Source organism: Pinus tabuliformis, chromosome 7, assembly GCF_031772625.1.
Source record: "Pinus tabuliformis cultivar Carrire ecotype Pingquan chromosome 7, CPIR1, whole genome shotgun sequence".
Classification (NCBI taxonomy): domain Eukaryota; kingdom Viridiplantae; phylum Streptophyta; class Pinopsida; order Pinales; family Pinaceae; genus Pinus; species Pinus tabuliformis.
This window is the reverse complement of record NC_142293.1, coordinates 657,708,454-657,723,434: the sequence shown is the minus strand read 5'-3', so window position 1 is coordinate 657,723,434 and position 14,981 is coordinate 657,708,454. Positions and strand designations below refer to the sequence as shown.

Sequence of the window (14,981 nt, the reverse complement as noted above, 5' to 3'; positions counted from 1 at the left end):
GTTTTTACTCAAAACCTGATAAATAGCAATTTAGCAATTTCTTTTTAATTGAGTGACTCAAATTCATGTTTCTTTAGGTTGAAGGTAAACCCACTAAAGTGGAAAAAACTGTGATGCCAATAATTAGAGGGATTGTCATCTTGGGGTGATAAGAAATTTAATATTCCAAGAAGAGGAGGTAGTAGTAGATTCTAAATAAATTATAAATGCAACAACATAAATGTTTGCAACGAATTTAGAGAGATCCACCTTGAATAATGCACACACTACGTGGATAAAGGATTTCCGCACTTTATGCCTTATGGCGTTTTCTGTGCAATATCTGGTGCAAATGCTAGTTACGCCGTAAGGCGTTTCCCTCTGAAATGAACTTCCCTAAAATCCACGTGTCATCCCAATGTGCCGTTAGATTATGTGTTAGACGATTAGAAGATTGTTAATCGTTCGATCAAGGGAAGGTAGAAGATTGTAAACCCTCGCCTGAATGCTGCTAGATCGGAGCCTGAAAGATTTGCCTGGGGTACCCTTTTCGTCTTCTCCACTCTTGCTTCCCTGTCGCAAGAGCTTGAAATGGTTTTTTCGATGTCCTCCAATGCAGAGCAGATTGTGTCCTCAGCTGCTCCTAGAGCACAGCGCCTTCTTCAACCTGTGCCTGACTCTGGATTTGTAGGGGTGGGCATTAAATCTGCCCGGGAGAAGCTGCAGGGTTGGTTGGAGGGAGCTCGTCGCGAAGCTCGTGTAATCGGTGTATATGGTAAAGGGGGTGTGGGTAAGACATCCTTGCTCAAAATCATCTACAATACCTACAAGAAAGAGGTCAGTCGTTTCTTTGATCTCGTCATTTGGTTTACAGTTTGTGGGAACTTTGAAATTGAACAGTTGCAGGCTTCCATTGCGGAGGCTCTGAATATAAGTATGGAGGAAAATGATAATCCTGAGACGAAAAAGATGAAATTGAGTGCATCTCTAGACAAAAAGAAATTGCTTCTTATATTGGACAACATTGGGAAGGAAATAGATCTTAGTGAAGTGGGCGTCAAAATTGGGGATAATACTGGTAGCAAACTCTTAGTCTCCAGCCGCAGCACACAAGTGATTGAAAAGATGGGAGCAAAGGATTACTCCCTGGAGATAGAACCCTTGTCCTCAGATGAAGGATGAGACTTATTTAGAAAAGGAGCTTTTGAAAATGGACCTGAGAATGATATTGTAGAGGCTAGAGCGAGAGAAATTGCCTCGGATTGCAGAGGCTAGAGCGAGAGAAATTGCCTCGGATTGCAGAGGCCTACCGTTGGACATAAATGCAGTTGCTGGAGTGATGAGGTTTAAAAAGAATGAGTATGAGTGGAGCCATGCTTTAAATTCGATGAGAAAGAGAGATGCTTCTGTCCCAACAAATCTCAGGGCCATTGACGCAGAGCTTTATCAGGTGTTAAGATGGACTTGCAATGAATTGTCAGAATTCCATCTAAAGATTTTTTTTTCTAAATTGTGCAGCATTTCTAGAAGATGAAGAAATTGTTGTGGAGACACTGGTGTAGATGTGGGACATGGAAGGCTTCCTCAACAAGCCAGGGACACCTTATTTTATGGATGCTGGGTGGCAATGCATTGATGAACTGGTAAGAAGGTGCTTGGTGGAGGGTGTGGAGTATATTGTTGATGATGACTATCACAGTGTCAAGTATTTAAAGATTCATGAAGGTTTTCATGACATGGCAATTGACATAGGCCAAAAGGAGGGAACATGCTTATTTGCAGCAGGTCAACAGTTGCAGAGCTTTCCGACTGACAAAGTTTCCAGGGATTGCAGACGAATATCGGTGGGCTATAATGTTATTCGTGATCTGCCAAATGATTTGAGATGTTTAGAACTGAGGAGTTTGGTTTTAGCCTCCAATATTTGTTTGGAAAAGATTCCAGAAGAATTGTTCAACAATAACCCGTCTCTTCAGGTTTTGGATTTGTCATCCACTCCAATAAAAGGATTGCCAACCTTGAAGCAACTTCAATAGCTTTAGTTTCTCAACTTGTCTAACTGCTCCAAGCTTGTTGATTTTCCTGACAGCCTCTGTAGTATCTTGTCACTTAAAGGTTTGGATTTGTCATACACTCCAATAAAATCATTGCCTGAGAACTTTTGTAATCTATCTAGTCTTCAAGTTTTGAATCTTAATTCTTGTATAGAATTGGATGCACTGTCAAATAAAGTAGGAGGTCTTCAAAATCTAAAGCATCTCAAGCTGGATGCATGCTTTAGTCTCAAGAAGATTCCAGAAAATCTTTCTCAGCTCACTTCCTCTCATTTTGCCATTAATGGAGTCTACTTGTGCAATGAGTGTGGAAGATCTCTCAAAGCTCTCCAGTCTCATGGAGCTGACAACAGTGGTGAAATCAGAAACTGCACTGGGTATAATGGATGAGATGAGAAGCTTAACATTAGAATGTGACAACGATGCTGATGCAGGTGCAAATAGAGATGGTGCAGCCCCTGAGCGTGGTATTCTCCAAAACATAGGGAATATGAAGAAATTGCAGGATTTTCATCTCATTAATTATCAGCAGGCAACTCTACCCAACAGTATTTGTAAGTTACAAAATATCAGAGTGTTACTTTTGCGCTCATGTTACCAATTGGAGGCTCTTCCTACCTTGGAGGAGACCAAAAGTGAAATTGCAGGTAAGTCTTTTCCCATGTTAGAAAAATTAGTTTTAAGAAACTTGCTCAAGTTAAAATCCCTAGTTGCAGGGTCATCTGGTGAGTGGAATGAAGGAACAATGTCCCGACTTCAATTATTGGTAATTATCAATTGTCCATCATTGCAAAGGTTTCCAAAGGGAATGAAGCTACCTAAATTAAAAGAACTACAAATTACTATGTGCAATCAGTTGATGGAGCTGGACATTGGCAGTGGCAGTTATCCAATGTTAGAGTCTTTAACATTGGATGAACTAAACAAGTTAGAGAATATAGTTGGATCTGATGGGTGGAATGAAAGTACATTATCTAAACTCCAAATCGTGGAATTCATCGATTGCCCTTTGTTGTTGTTATTAAAGAGTCAGAATGCCCTTAATGCAGAAGGTTGTTTTGTGCTCAATGTGGTGTGCCATGGCATGTGGGTTTGGATTGCTCTGACCTGGAGAAATTGTCTATTCCCGAGAGAGACAAAGATGATTTGTTGCTCTTAAAGCTCGCCAAAAAAAAAGATTGGCAACTGTGTGGAAAATGTGGACAAATTGTTGAAAAAACATCTGGATGCTGTCACATGATTTGCAGGTCAGTAAACTGGTAAAATGCATTTTGTTGAATATTTTTTTTGATAATACCCTATTCATCTTTGATAAAGATAACTGGTTCCAATCTGAAAATTAGATTTTCTAATGATAGCTGTAGGTTATGATATCTTTACTGTGTGCATATGGATGCCTAAGTATTTTCAGTTGAAAAGCAAAGCTACATACTAATTGTCCATGGCTTAACAAAGATGTTTCTTCAAATGTATCTAGGTTAGGGCCATGAACTCCAGTGCAAAAATGAGAACTACAAGCGTAGCGGCAAGGCAACCTCACATGGAAGAGAACTTGAGAAGGTATTTTTCCAATAATGTGTCAGGGTGTTAGAGCGAGACAGATCAAAATTAAAGAAAATTTCCTTTGATTTGCATGATCTCATGTATAAGTAACAAAACAAACTAAGTTTTTTTTATCATAACTTATAAGGGTGCCTAACCAGCTTCATAGCAGGTTAAACAGTAAACAACTTACTTAGTTACCTGATATAACCAAACAACATTTGCAGCTATCAAATAAAACCTAGTATATCATAAGCAAATCATCTGAATACAATCATACTTGCTTGATCTCGGGTGGGGCAGGAAGTTCAGGAGCTAAATCTTCTCTCTCAACAGGATCATATCCAACTGCTTCATCATCATCTGTAAATACTTCTTCGTGCTCCCAATCATCTCCTGCAAGTTAATTGACCATTCTCAGAGAAAAGCAAGCACTATTTAGTATTGAGTAGTTAGGTATAGTCTATAGTTGGGCCCCAAAAATTTTTAGGAGATTGAAATGCATCACAATGTGATGTTGAATTCTTGTCTGTGAAAAGAATATGTATACATAGTTTTTAGAATAAAGATACTCGAGAACTATACCCTACTTTTATGTTGAGCCATTTTAGTTTATATTTGTATTAATCATCATACCTCTGGCGTAGCTTGTGTCAAACCGTTATACTTGTTTCCAATGATCCATAACAAATTACAAATTACAAATCCTAAACAAAGATATTCAATTGGTACAAATGATGTGTAGGCATTGCAAAGTTCCATCTTCCAAATGGCTGTTTGATTATTTTTCCAAACAAAAGTATCTTATGCACTGCAGTGTCCACCTTCATAAGAGTAGATAAATAATTCCATTTTGCAATCACAAAGGATGATCCAGTTTTATGTTGCCTTCCCATGTCATGACTGGCTGCTTTATCATCCCTGAGAATTTTTAGCAGATGGCAATGCATCTCAATGTGCTCTGGAAATCTTGTCTGTGGAACGAATATACATACATAGTTTTTAGACTAGATCAAGAACCTATTACAGAACAATACCCTACTTTTACGTTGAATCATTTTAGTTTACACACGCATTAATCATAATAACTATGGTGTAGCTTGCGTCAAACTCTTATACTTGTTTCCATCTTCCAAATGGCTATTTGATTATTTAATTCCAAACAAAAGTGTCTTTTGAACTGCAATGTCCATCTTCACAAAAGCACATACAGTAAATCATAGCTGTAGGTTATGATATCTTTACTGTGTGCATATGGATGCCTAAGTATTTTCAGTTGAAAAGAAAATCTACATACTAATTCTCCATGGCTTAACAAAGATGTTTCTTCAAATGTATCTAGCTTAGGGAAACCTAGTATTTGAAAACTACTTAACTAAAATCTTTCCCTCGCCTCTGGTGAAACTGTCATTGAAATTTGTTGTTCAATACTAGAAAACTAAGAGGCATTGCTTGGTTATTTAAACCACAAGGAGAACTGACACATATGGTGGAAATGCGGATCAAAGTGGAAGAATGATACACTGCCTTGCAAATGCTTTCAGCATTAACTACTTGTGTGCTGATTAATTCTTTAAAGTTTCTTCAATTTTTCAGCTCAGAGTTCATGTTTGCTCTGCTTTACCAATTTTTTTATCTTTGGGATTTTGAAAAGTTGCACCTCGGGATCTATGTTTGCTCATTACCAATCCATTAGCTTTGTTACTGATTTCTGTAAGGAGATGCTAACTTTTGTCACCTGTTACAACCGAGATCTACCTCTAAGCCACAGGCCAAAGTGGCCCATCATTTTCTTTTCTACGTTAATATAAGCTGGGGTTTTGATGATTGTAATAACTTTTGTTTCTCTTCTGTGGGACATTTTGTGCAGGAGTTCAAACGGTGTATATAAATAGAAAGATGCAGAAAGTGACAGTCACGGGATATGTGAAGCCGAACAAGGTACTGAAGAAAGTGAAATGCACTGGGAAGCATGCAGAACTGTGGCCATACGTGCCATACAGCTCGGTTACCCAACCTTTCTCTACTCAGAATTATGACAAGAAAGCCCCTGCTGGGTTTGTGAGGAAAGAGAGCTTCAACACCAGTTCTGTCTCCAACAGCCAAGATGATCAGTACGCTACTAACATGTTTAGTGAAGAATTTCTGCTATTCTCTTGTAATCTATAGGCCCCCAAAGCTCCTCATAGATGAGAATATTTGCGGGATGTTAATATTGTCGTAAGTTTGTAGTAGATGTGGAATGACTAACTTTTGTGCTGCTTCTCATCTTCAACAACAAGAGTTTCTGTGGTGAATGAAGGGCTTATATCCTATAAGTAGAATCCATGTCCTGCCTTGTGAAGCAGCTCTCCACTGTGATAGCGATCTTTGTAATGTTTCTGGTAAATCCTTTAGAATGCTATTTCATTCTGTAATATGATGGGATTCACTCTACAAGATTAGGCAATTCACTCTACAGAGTCCATGTCATGCCTTGTGAATCAGCTCTCCACTTATGTTTATTTTCTCTGTAATGACCCTAGTAAATCCTATAGAATGAGATTTCATTCTGTAATATGATGGGATTTCACTCTACAATATTGGTTTCAGTTTTACTTGTATTGTGGTATATGAAACTTCTCAGTTTTACTTGTAATAGGATGTGATTTCATTCTATAATATGATGGGATTTCCCTCTGCAATATTAGCTACTAAATTTTACTTGTATGGAAAGATTACTACTTTCTTTGTTCAATATTTTATTTTAATTTTGTTCATTTCAGTCCATTATATTATATTTTATTGTAATTTTGTTCATTTCAGTGTATGATATTTTATGATATTTTATTCAATTCTATCACATTGTTTTTCAAAATTATAAAAGTAAAGGCAACTTCCTGTTTTTTGAAGTTAGAAATTATAAAAGCAAGGCAGCTTCCCTTTTCTGTCATTAAAGGTATCTTTTGATGCAGAATAAATATACCATTTTTAAATATTTAAAATTCAAAAATATTATTTAAATGCTCGATTATCACCAAGCTTCTTGACTTTAAACTTTTATATGGCCACAAGTGTCATCCAGCTCATGGATCCACATTAATAAAGTGGATATAGTTAAGACAGGTATATGGTATATGATTTCATATTGATAAAGTATTTCCAGTTAATAGACGAGTATAATTTGAATTTAAAGTGGGTGTTTTTCCATTTTCAAATAGGTATGTAGATACAAAACAATATGCACGAAGATACAACGTTCTTTTATGATAAAGTAAATTTAATTGGAACAACTTTTACTTTGGGATTTTATATTTTTTAATCCTTTATCACATAATATCATAATTATAATTATGCAAAATTAATTCAATTTCAACCTTTACTTTCTCACCCACCACATACGTCCAAAATGATTATATATTTTCAATCTCAACCTCTCCTTAGCAACTTTTTGCATATGTCCAAAACTGTTCATCAACTTTTTGCATAGGTCAAAAAAGGTTTGAGATGATCAAATCAATTTCAACTTTCTTTCAAAGTTATGCTTATTTTTAAAATGCCTTTACTATTAAGATGTGCAATTGTCAATTTACAGATTGGGTTGTTTTGGTCATTCCTATGAATCTTTATATTTTATCATTTCAATTATATTATTATTAATTATTATTTTAATTATATTATTATTATTAATTTTTAAATAAAAATAGTTAAAAAAATTAATTATACATCACAAATTTAATTGTATTTTATTAAACAAAAAAGGTTTGACATGATCAAATCAATTTCAACTTTCTTTCAAAGTCATGCTTATTTTTAAAATGCCTTTACTATTAAGATGTCCAATTGTCAATTTGCAGATTGGGTTGTTTTGGTCATTCCTATGAATCTTTATATTTTATCATTTCAATTATATTATTATTAATTATTATTTTAATTATATTATTATTATTATTATTATTAATTTTTAAATAAAAATAGTTAAAAAATTAATTATACATCACAAATTTAATTGTATTTTATTAAACATCACATATGAATACAATAAGTATTGGTTTAAGAATATTATATTTTGACTTTCTAATCGCACTATACAATTATGGCTTTCAATGTAGTATCATTCTATATATGTATATTATTCTTTATAAAATATAATAATAATATCATGGTTTGTAATGGAATTAACTTTTTAATAGCAATATATCAACATGTTTTCTAATATTATGTTTTGACTTCCTAAATGCAATATACAATTATGGTTTTCAATGAAATATATTGGCACTGGATAGTCATGGTGGTTATTGCCTCGGTCACTAGCAAGCTTTCTACATGCTTGGCCATCTATAGAGGTTTCTTGATTTTGGGTAATTAATTTAACCTCTTGATTTTGGGTAATTAACTTACTCTAAAATGAAATAAGACATTCAATGTGTTCTTTGTAATATAGATATAAACAAAATATGTAAAGAAAAGTAATTGCACAATGATCCAGTCCAAGAAAACAAGGTTTTTGACAAACCAATTAACTCTTCTATAAAAATTCAACAATTCCAATTTAATAATCCTATCGGCCTCTCTTTGTACCTTTTGGGACAATTGCTAGTTTACTTGTTTAGACTTTTTGGTTGAAAAATGGTAAAATATAATTTTATATTTTTATTTAAAGCTTAATATCCAAAATTTTATGATATTTGAAAATAATTTTACTTATTTATAATTTTGGTGTAATTCTAATGGGGTGATTTTTTTGTTTGTTTAGATTAAATTTGAATGATATGAGTTTTATTACATTGTAATGTTTCATTTTTGCGAAGGCTTCTTATTTCAACGTAAGGTGGATGAGGATCTGTTGATTTTTTTATTTTTATTTTTTTTTTAATTGAGGGCATAGATTGAGAGAATATGCTCAGCATAAGTTTGTTAGGTTGCATTGACTTTTAATAAATTTAAAAAAATATATTTGTGTCACACTTCCCCGACCACCAATTTCCTAGGGATTTGAGATTATTCCAATTCTAATAAGTTCCTCATTATTATTTATAACATTCATTACACCGTAAGGCATTTCCCTCTGAAATGAACTTCCCTAAAATCCACGTGTCATCCCTGTGTGCCGTTAGATTATGTGTTAGACGATTAGAACATTGTTAATTGTTCGATCAAGGGAAGGTAGTTGAGTGGTTGCAACTGTTCACGATTTTTGAAACAGTTGCAAACCCTTGCCTGAATGCTGCTAGATCAGAGCCTGATCGGAGCCTGAAAGATTTGCCTGGGGTACCCTTTTTGTCTTCTCTGCTCTTGCTTCCCGTGCTGCCCTGACAGACCTCTGAAACGGGCTCCATCCATCGAATCTCTGGGGCAAATTTCATCCATGGCTTTCCTGAATGTAGAAATGAGATCCGGATCAAATAAGGTCAGAGATGAATCGTCTGACGATGACTGCTGCATCCAAATGGTTTTTGTGATTGAATCTGCAAGAGTTGAGGGCGAATCCGCCCCAGAGGAAGAAAAACCATTGAGAAATCCATTGTCGTTGTCGAAATTTTTCTTCAGATTCGTGTTGGGTGTTGTTGAAGACGCCTACGAATTTTTGTCTGCAATTTTTACACTAGGATAACCTTGTGCCTTTGACTGGACCCATTCCATAGTTTGGAGCTCTTTTGCATCAGAAAAATGATGCTTTTGCTGGTAATCCAGGTCTTTGTGGTCACCCATTGACAAATTTATGTTCAATTCCTTCAACACTCTCGGATCCTCCAAAAATCAGCTCACCTTCAGCAATTGCAGCCATGCCTGTTATCAACAAGGGAAAAGGTCTAAGTAAAGGCACCATAGTTGCCATTGTAGTTGGCGATTTTGCAGGGATAAGCCTCCTTTGCGCAGTTTTTATGTACCGTTACTGGGGAACAAGAAGAAAGAAGGAGTCAGAGGATGGGCCTAATACCAGGAATATTCAGTTGGACGACAATGGAGACTGTTCTTCCAGTTTGGGTAGAGTTGGATGGCTCTGCCTTAAAAAAGTTGATGAGAGCTCAGATGGAAGTGTCTCGGACAATGGAGATCAACATCAAGGAGCTTTTGTGACATTAAATGGAGATCTTGACATGGAATTGGATAAGCTACTCAGAGCCTCTGCATATATATTGGGTGCCAGTGGTTATACTATATTGTATAAGGTAGTTCTGGAAGATGGGCTGACTTTTGCAGAAAGGCGACTTGGTGATGGTGGTTTGGAAAGGTACAAGGATTTTGAAGCAGAAGCTAAAGCAATCGGTAGGGTTAAACATCCCAACATTGTTCGCCTCCGAGCTTTCTATTGGGGTATAGAGGAAAAACTGTTGGTTTATGACTACATTCCACATGGAAGCTTGGCAAATGCCTATTATGGTGGGTTCTCTTGTTCTCTTTTTTCCATTTCATGTATATCTGCAGGAAATCTCATTCAATTCATTTCTGCATGGTTGTTTTTTATTTTTTTTACAAAGATAGCCCTTCAATCGCTTGCATATTATGAGTTTCTTATGGATTCCACAATCTCCCCTGTTTAGCTACTATTGGTAATCACAAGCCTGCATATTATGAGTTCCTTATGGATTCCACACTTTCCCCCTGTTTAGCTACTGCTGGTAACCACTAGATATTCAATGACATTTGATCCTGAGACCTCCTTGATATATGCCTATGGATGTGCCATTAATATTTTGTTAGCTGCATGTCTTGTATATCTTTACTAGTGGTGCTTCCTACCCTTCTCGTTCTGATATCTTTTGGTTTTACCAGAACAAACATCGGGAACCACTGTTACTTTTGTGATAATAGATGGCTGGACAGTCACGGTAACATCTGTAGGTGATTCTCGCTGCATTCTTGAATCGCCTGGAGGGTTGGTTTCTTTTTTAACTGCTGATCACAAGCTTGAGGCCATTCTTGAAGAGTAAGATTCTTGCCATGATGCAAAAAAAACCATGACCCTTTGTGTTATACAAGTGTTTGTATTCCTTTGGTCGGTTGATTATGGAATACAGTCTTTGTTTAGCCAGTTTATTGTTTCAAGCTCTTGATTTGTATTGATATATGATATTGTAGGAGAGAGTGCATAATGGCCAGTGGTGGTGAGATTGGTAGATTGAATACTGTTGGTGGAGCCGAGGTAGGAATCTGCACAATCTTTTGTGGGATATATAGACATAAATCCTTGCTTTTCCATGTGATGTACTGAAATAAAAACTAGCTGTAGAGAATATTGTAGAATGCATCTTGTTGCAAGTCTGTCATGCTAATAATTGAGTATTTGACATTGCAGGCTGGGCTCAGAATATACGGTGCAGACAGTATGAGGATTGTTCGCTTGTGCTATCTGTCAAACTAACATCACACCTATTGAGGGCATTTCTGTGCATGCTGGCCTTCAGATAAGGATTTTGCAGCATGGGGTCAAAACTTTGTAGATGACAAGCATCGCCTTTTGCACATCATAGATCCTACTCTTCGACCAGATGTTGAAGGAAGGGAAGAAATCTCAGTGTCTGTGGGGATTGCATTGAATTGTGCTTCTGCTTCCCCTCAAAAGAGACCATCAATGATGGAGGTATTGCATTTTCTAGAAAAAATGCCATCATCCACAACCGATTAACCAATTCTTTCTTCCTATGTAGCATCCTTGCTTTGACATAAGTTGGACAGAGATGAGGACTTACACCCACATTCCATATTCAACAACTCTACTTAGACATTGACATAACTCATATAGACATCTCTATGATTGGGACTTAGCAACAGACAAACACTGCTGTCAACTCAGCTGCTTATGAAATGGCCAGAGTCTTCTTAAAAATTTCAATATTTCTACAGTTGAGGATTGTAGCAAAGCTCAGGGATCAAACTTAACTCCATGCTTATGAGGCATCCGCATTCTCACAGTTTACTTGCAGCTCATTCTCAGTTTTAATGGGAAGGTGATATATGGTGTATTATTGTTGCAGTGGCAGAGGATGGACTTTATCCATTTACTGGAGGAAAAAAAATACCTAGTCACAATGTGTCTGTTTGATTTAGACTAGTAATTTTTTGTTCCAATAGCTATCGAATGCTGGAGGAAGGCTTATCATTGCAACTGATGGTGTTTGGGATGCATTGAGCTTTGAGAAGGCTGCAAATTGCTACCGAGGCTTGCCAGTAGAACTTGCTACAAAACAAATTGTTAAGGTACAAATATTGTTGACAAGGATAAGCGATCAATGTCACCATCTTTAAGTTTATTTTCTATCATAGCCTAACCGTTTTAGCTGTAGGAGGCTTTGAGGATAAGAGGACTTAGGGACGACACTACATGCATTGTAGTGGATTTGATCCCACCTAAGAAATCCGCACCACCAGCTCCAGTTAAGAAGGAAGGCAAATTTAAGAATTTTTTTAGAAGGAAATCCACTGATTCATCGTCTAAGTCAGTTGAAAAGTAGCAAAATATAGACATTGTCCAGGAAATCTTTGAGGAGGGGTCAGCAATGCTCGCTGAAAGGTAGATAGCCATTTCCAGCTTAGCATCCTTGCAGTAGATTATGTTTTGTAAACACAGACTTATCATTTAAAATTGCAAAGGGAGTAGCCAGAGGCCTGGCTTATTTACATGAAAGGAAGTTTGTTCATGGAAATATTAAGCCAAGCAACATCCTTCTAGGCTTTGACATGGAGCCATACATAGCAGATTTTGGGCTAGAAAAGCTACTGGACACTGCCAATGTCAAGTATAGTAGCTCTGCTATCCACCTAAGGAACCTTGAAGGTATATTTTCAGGGAGCAAACGATGAGAGGTTGTATCCTCCATGGTCAGTCTAGAAATCCTTATAAACCCATGTAAATATGGTCTTTGATTAATATAAAACCTTAAGTTACAAACTCTCTCTCTCTCTCTCTCTCTCTCTCTCTCTCTCTATATATATATATATATATATATATGTATGTCTTATTGATAACCAAATATGTATATATTATTTAGACGTATCTTTCTCTCAATTATAAAATCTCTTAGATTTTCAGCCAATCTTGCTTTAAATTATAAAAAATTGTGAAATATTGGCCAATCTTTTGTTAAAATATTAGACCTTATAAATAATAGGAAAATATTTTCTACTAAAATATAATTTACTCATTTTCCACACTAGGGAAAATATGCCTAGATGCCTACTTTTCATCATCTAATAGGTTTTTATGATGCACTCCTGCAAATCTATTTGTTTGTTTTGATCCCTTTTACAACAAAGGTCATGTATGTGTTAATCTAACCTCCACTTCCCTCAATCTTGGGAGATATTAATGTGTGCACTCTCACTTCATGAATATCAACTCTAGTAATTAAATTACATCCATATCCTTGAGAGCTTGTCTTATCCATGTTGATGTAATTAGATGTAGCCTTAAACCTATTTATTTAAGGAGAAGCACCATTAGGAAATTTTAGGAAGCTTCTCTCAAGAGTAGTAAGTTCCCACAAATTCGTTTTTGTATTATTTTCGAATAAGAATTGATGTTTATCTTCTTTTTTTATTTAGTGACCTTATCTTCTTTAGCACATCTCTAAACATACTTAACTACTCTCTAAAATATCTTAATATGTTGTTAACAGGAAATCTATATAGGATTCTTTATAAAAGCTGTTACTACACTTTTCCCAAGCTACCTTATCCTGTTCATTAGCAAGCATCTCTTTTGTAACATTGAATCATTTGTGGACATTAAAAGCATTTTCCTCTGTCTTTCTTTCTTTGATATTAAGTTTTTTCTACTAATTGGAGATCATATTACATGGTGCATGATTAACAAATGCTTCTTATTTGTACGAAAAATACACTGGAGATATAAAAGAGTTAAGACACATGATAAATGAAGAGTTTGGTTTTATTTATCTAGATCACAATATCACGCATATGAAAATTATTTCACCATTTGAAAAACTTATCATTTCTTTATCCACTCACTATATGAGTTCCATTGGGAATGTAGAGCCTTACAACAATAATATATTAGTGCAATTTTCAAAATTTCATATAATCTACTAATTAGCAGCACTAAACTCTTTATAAATGAAGTTGAAACACTAAAAAAAGGTGCTTGCCTTTTAATTTAAAAGAGAATTATCATGGTAAATTGGTATAAGAATATTAGTAGAAAAAATCACCTAGTCATAAGCCTAAATATTGGCAAAGGCTAATTCTTCATGTGGCATAATCAATTAACCATGTGATCTTGCTACATGATGCAAAAAAAATGACCCATGGATCCTAATACTTTTTAGGGTTCTTTTTCAATTCAATAGGCTTTTCTTCTTCTTCTTCTTCCTGAGATGGTAAAGATAATGACTCAAGAATGACTCTAAGCTTACTAGATAACAAAATTCTCAGCATACCATGCAATTTTCACACTAGCCACTTACGGATTTTCAAACATCAATGTTTAGATAATAAATAATGAATGGGCATAAAAAAGACATAAACATTAACACCAAAAATAATAATAATCACATGAACCTACTGAGAAAGTGGAAACACATAAGATATCATCTTCACATTGGATACTTTGGAGAAAGGCAATCTTGAGTACCATGATCAAATAAAGAAACACGGAAACACATAATATATCATATTCACATTGGATACTTCGGAGAAAGGCAATCTTGAGTACCACGATCAAATAAAGAAACACCAGACTACGGGAGAAGTGAGTGTTAATTTTTAAAATTTTGATATAAACATTGGTTTTCAAGAGAAATTGCAATTAACAATGTACAAATTACTGAATAAATAATTACCAATTAAACTTTTAAGTCACATTTTAAAGGTGCAATTAAGTTGAGCTTTCATCTTGTCATTCAGTTAATGGACATTGAATATTAAATATAACATAAATATATAGGAGTAGCATGTGAGTGTCAGTTTTATAAAGAAGATTCTTTTTATTATTAATAAAAATATAGATAGATCTATCTATCAAGATGAGAACCAAGAAGGATGGCGCTCAGGGCCGACCGACATAGCTAGGGTTCCTGCGTTTCCTGGTATTCTCCCCAAAGGTGCTCTCTATCTCCAGACTCTGGCGTCTCTGCTGACGCCGCCTCCATGAATCCGCTCTCCGGAGGGGCGGGCATGACCCCCTCTCCCCCCTCCGATCCCATTCCTGACAAGTCGACTAGCGTAGGAAAAAAGGCCTGTTCCGGTTCTGATCCCCTGGCAGAGAAAGTAACTAATCAAGCCATAAATAATTATGGTGACTTTGCTACCAACCCATTGACTGCCAAAGATAAAGGTTCTGACCAGAATAACGCGACGTCAAGACCCAAAGCGTCCTCTACAACATGCATCCCCAAATCTGCTGAAAGAATCAAAATAGATCTCCCCAGTCAGCGCATCAACAACCAGATTCAATATATGAGGGAT

At 35.8% G+C, this 14,981-nt stretch overlaps 1 protein-coding gene across 1 annotated transcript; it reads left to right on the top strand.

Moving 5' to 3' along the window:
* The first annotated feature begins 582 nt into the window (after window positions 1-582).
* On the top strand, window positions 583-1,161 carry LOC149249159 (putative disease resistance protein At5g43730). Its single transcript, XM_089452170.1, has one exon. It carries the CDS (start codon window positions 583-585, stop codon window positions 1,159-1,161), a length of 579 nt encoding a protein of 192 aa, XP_089308296.1.
* The last annotated feature ends 13,820 nt before the right edge of the window (window positions 1,162-14,981 follow it).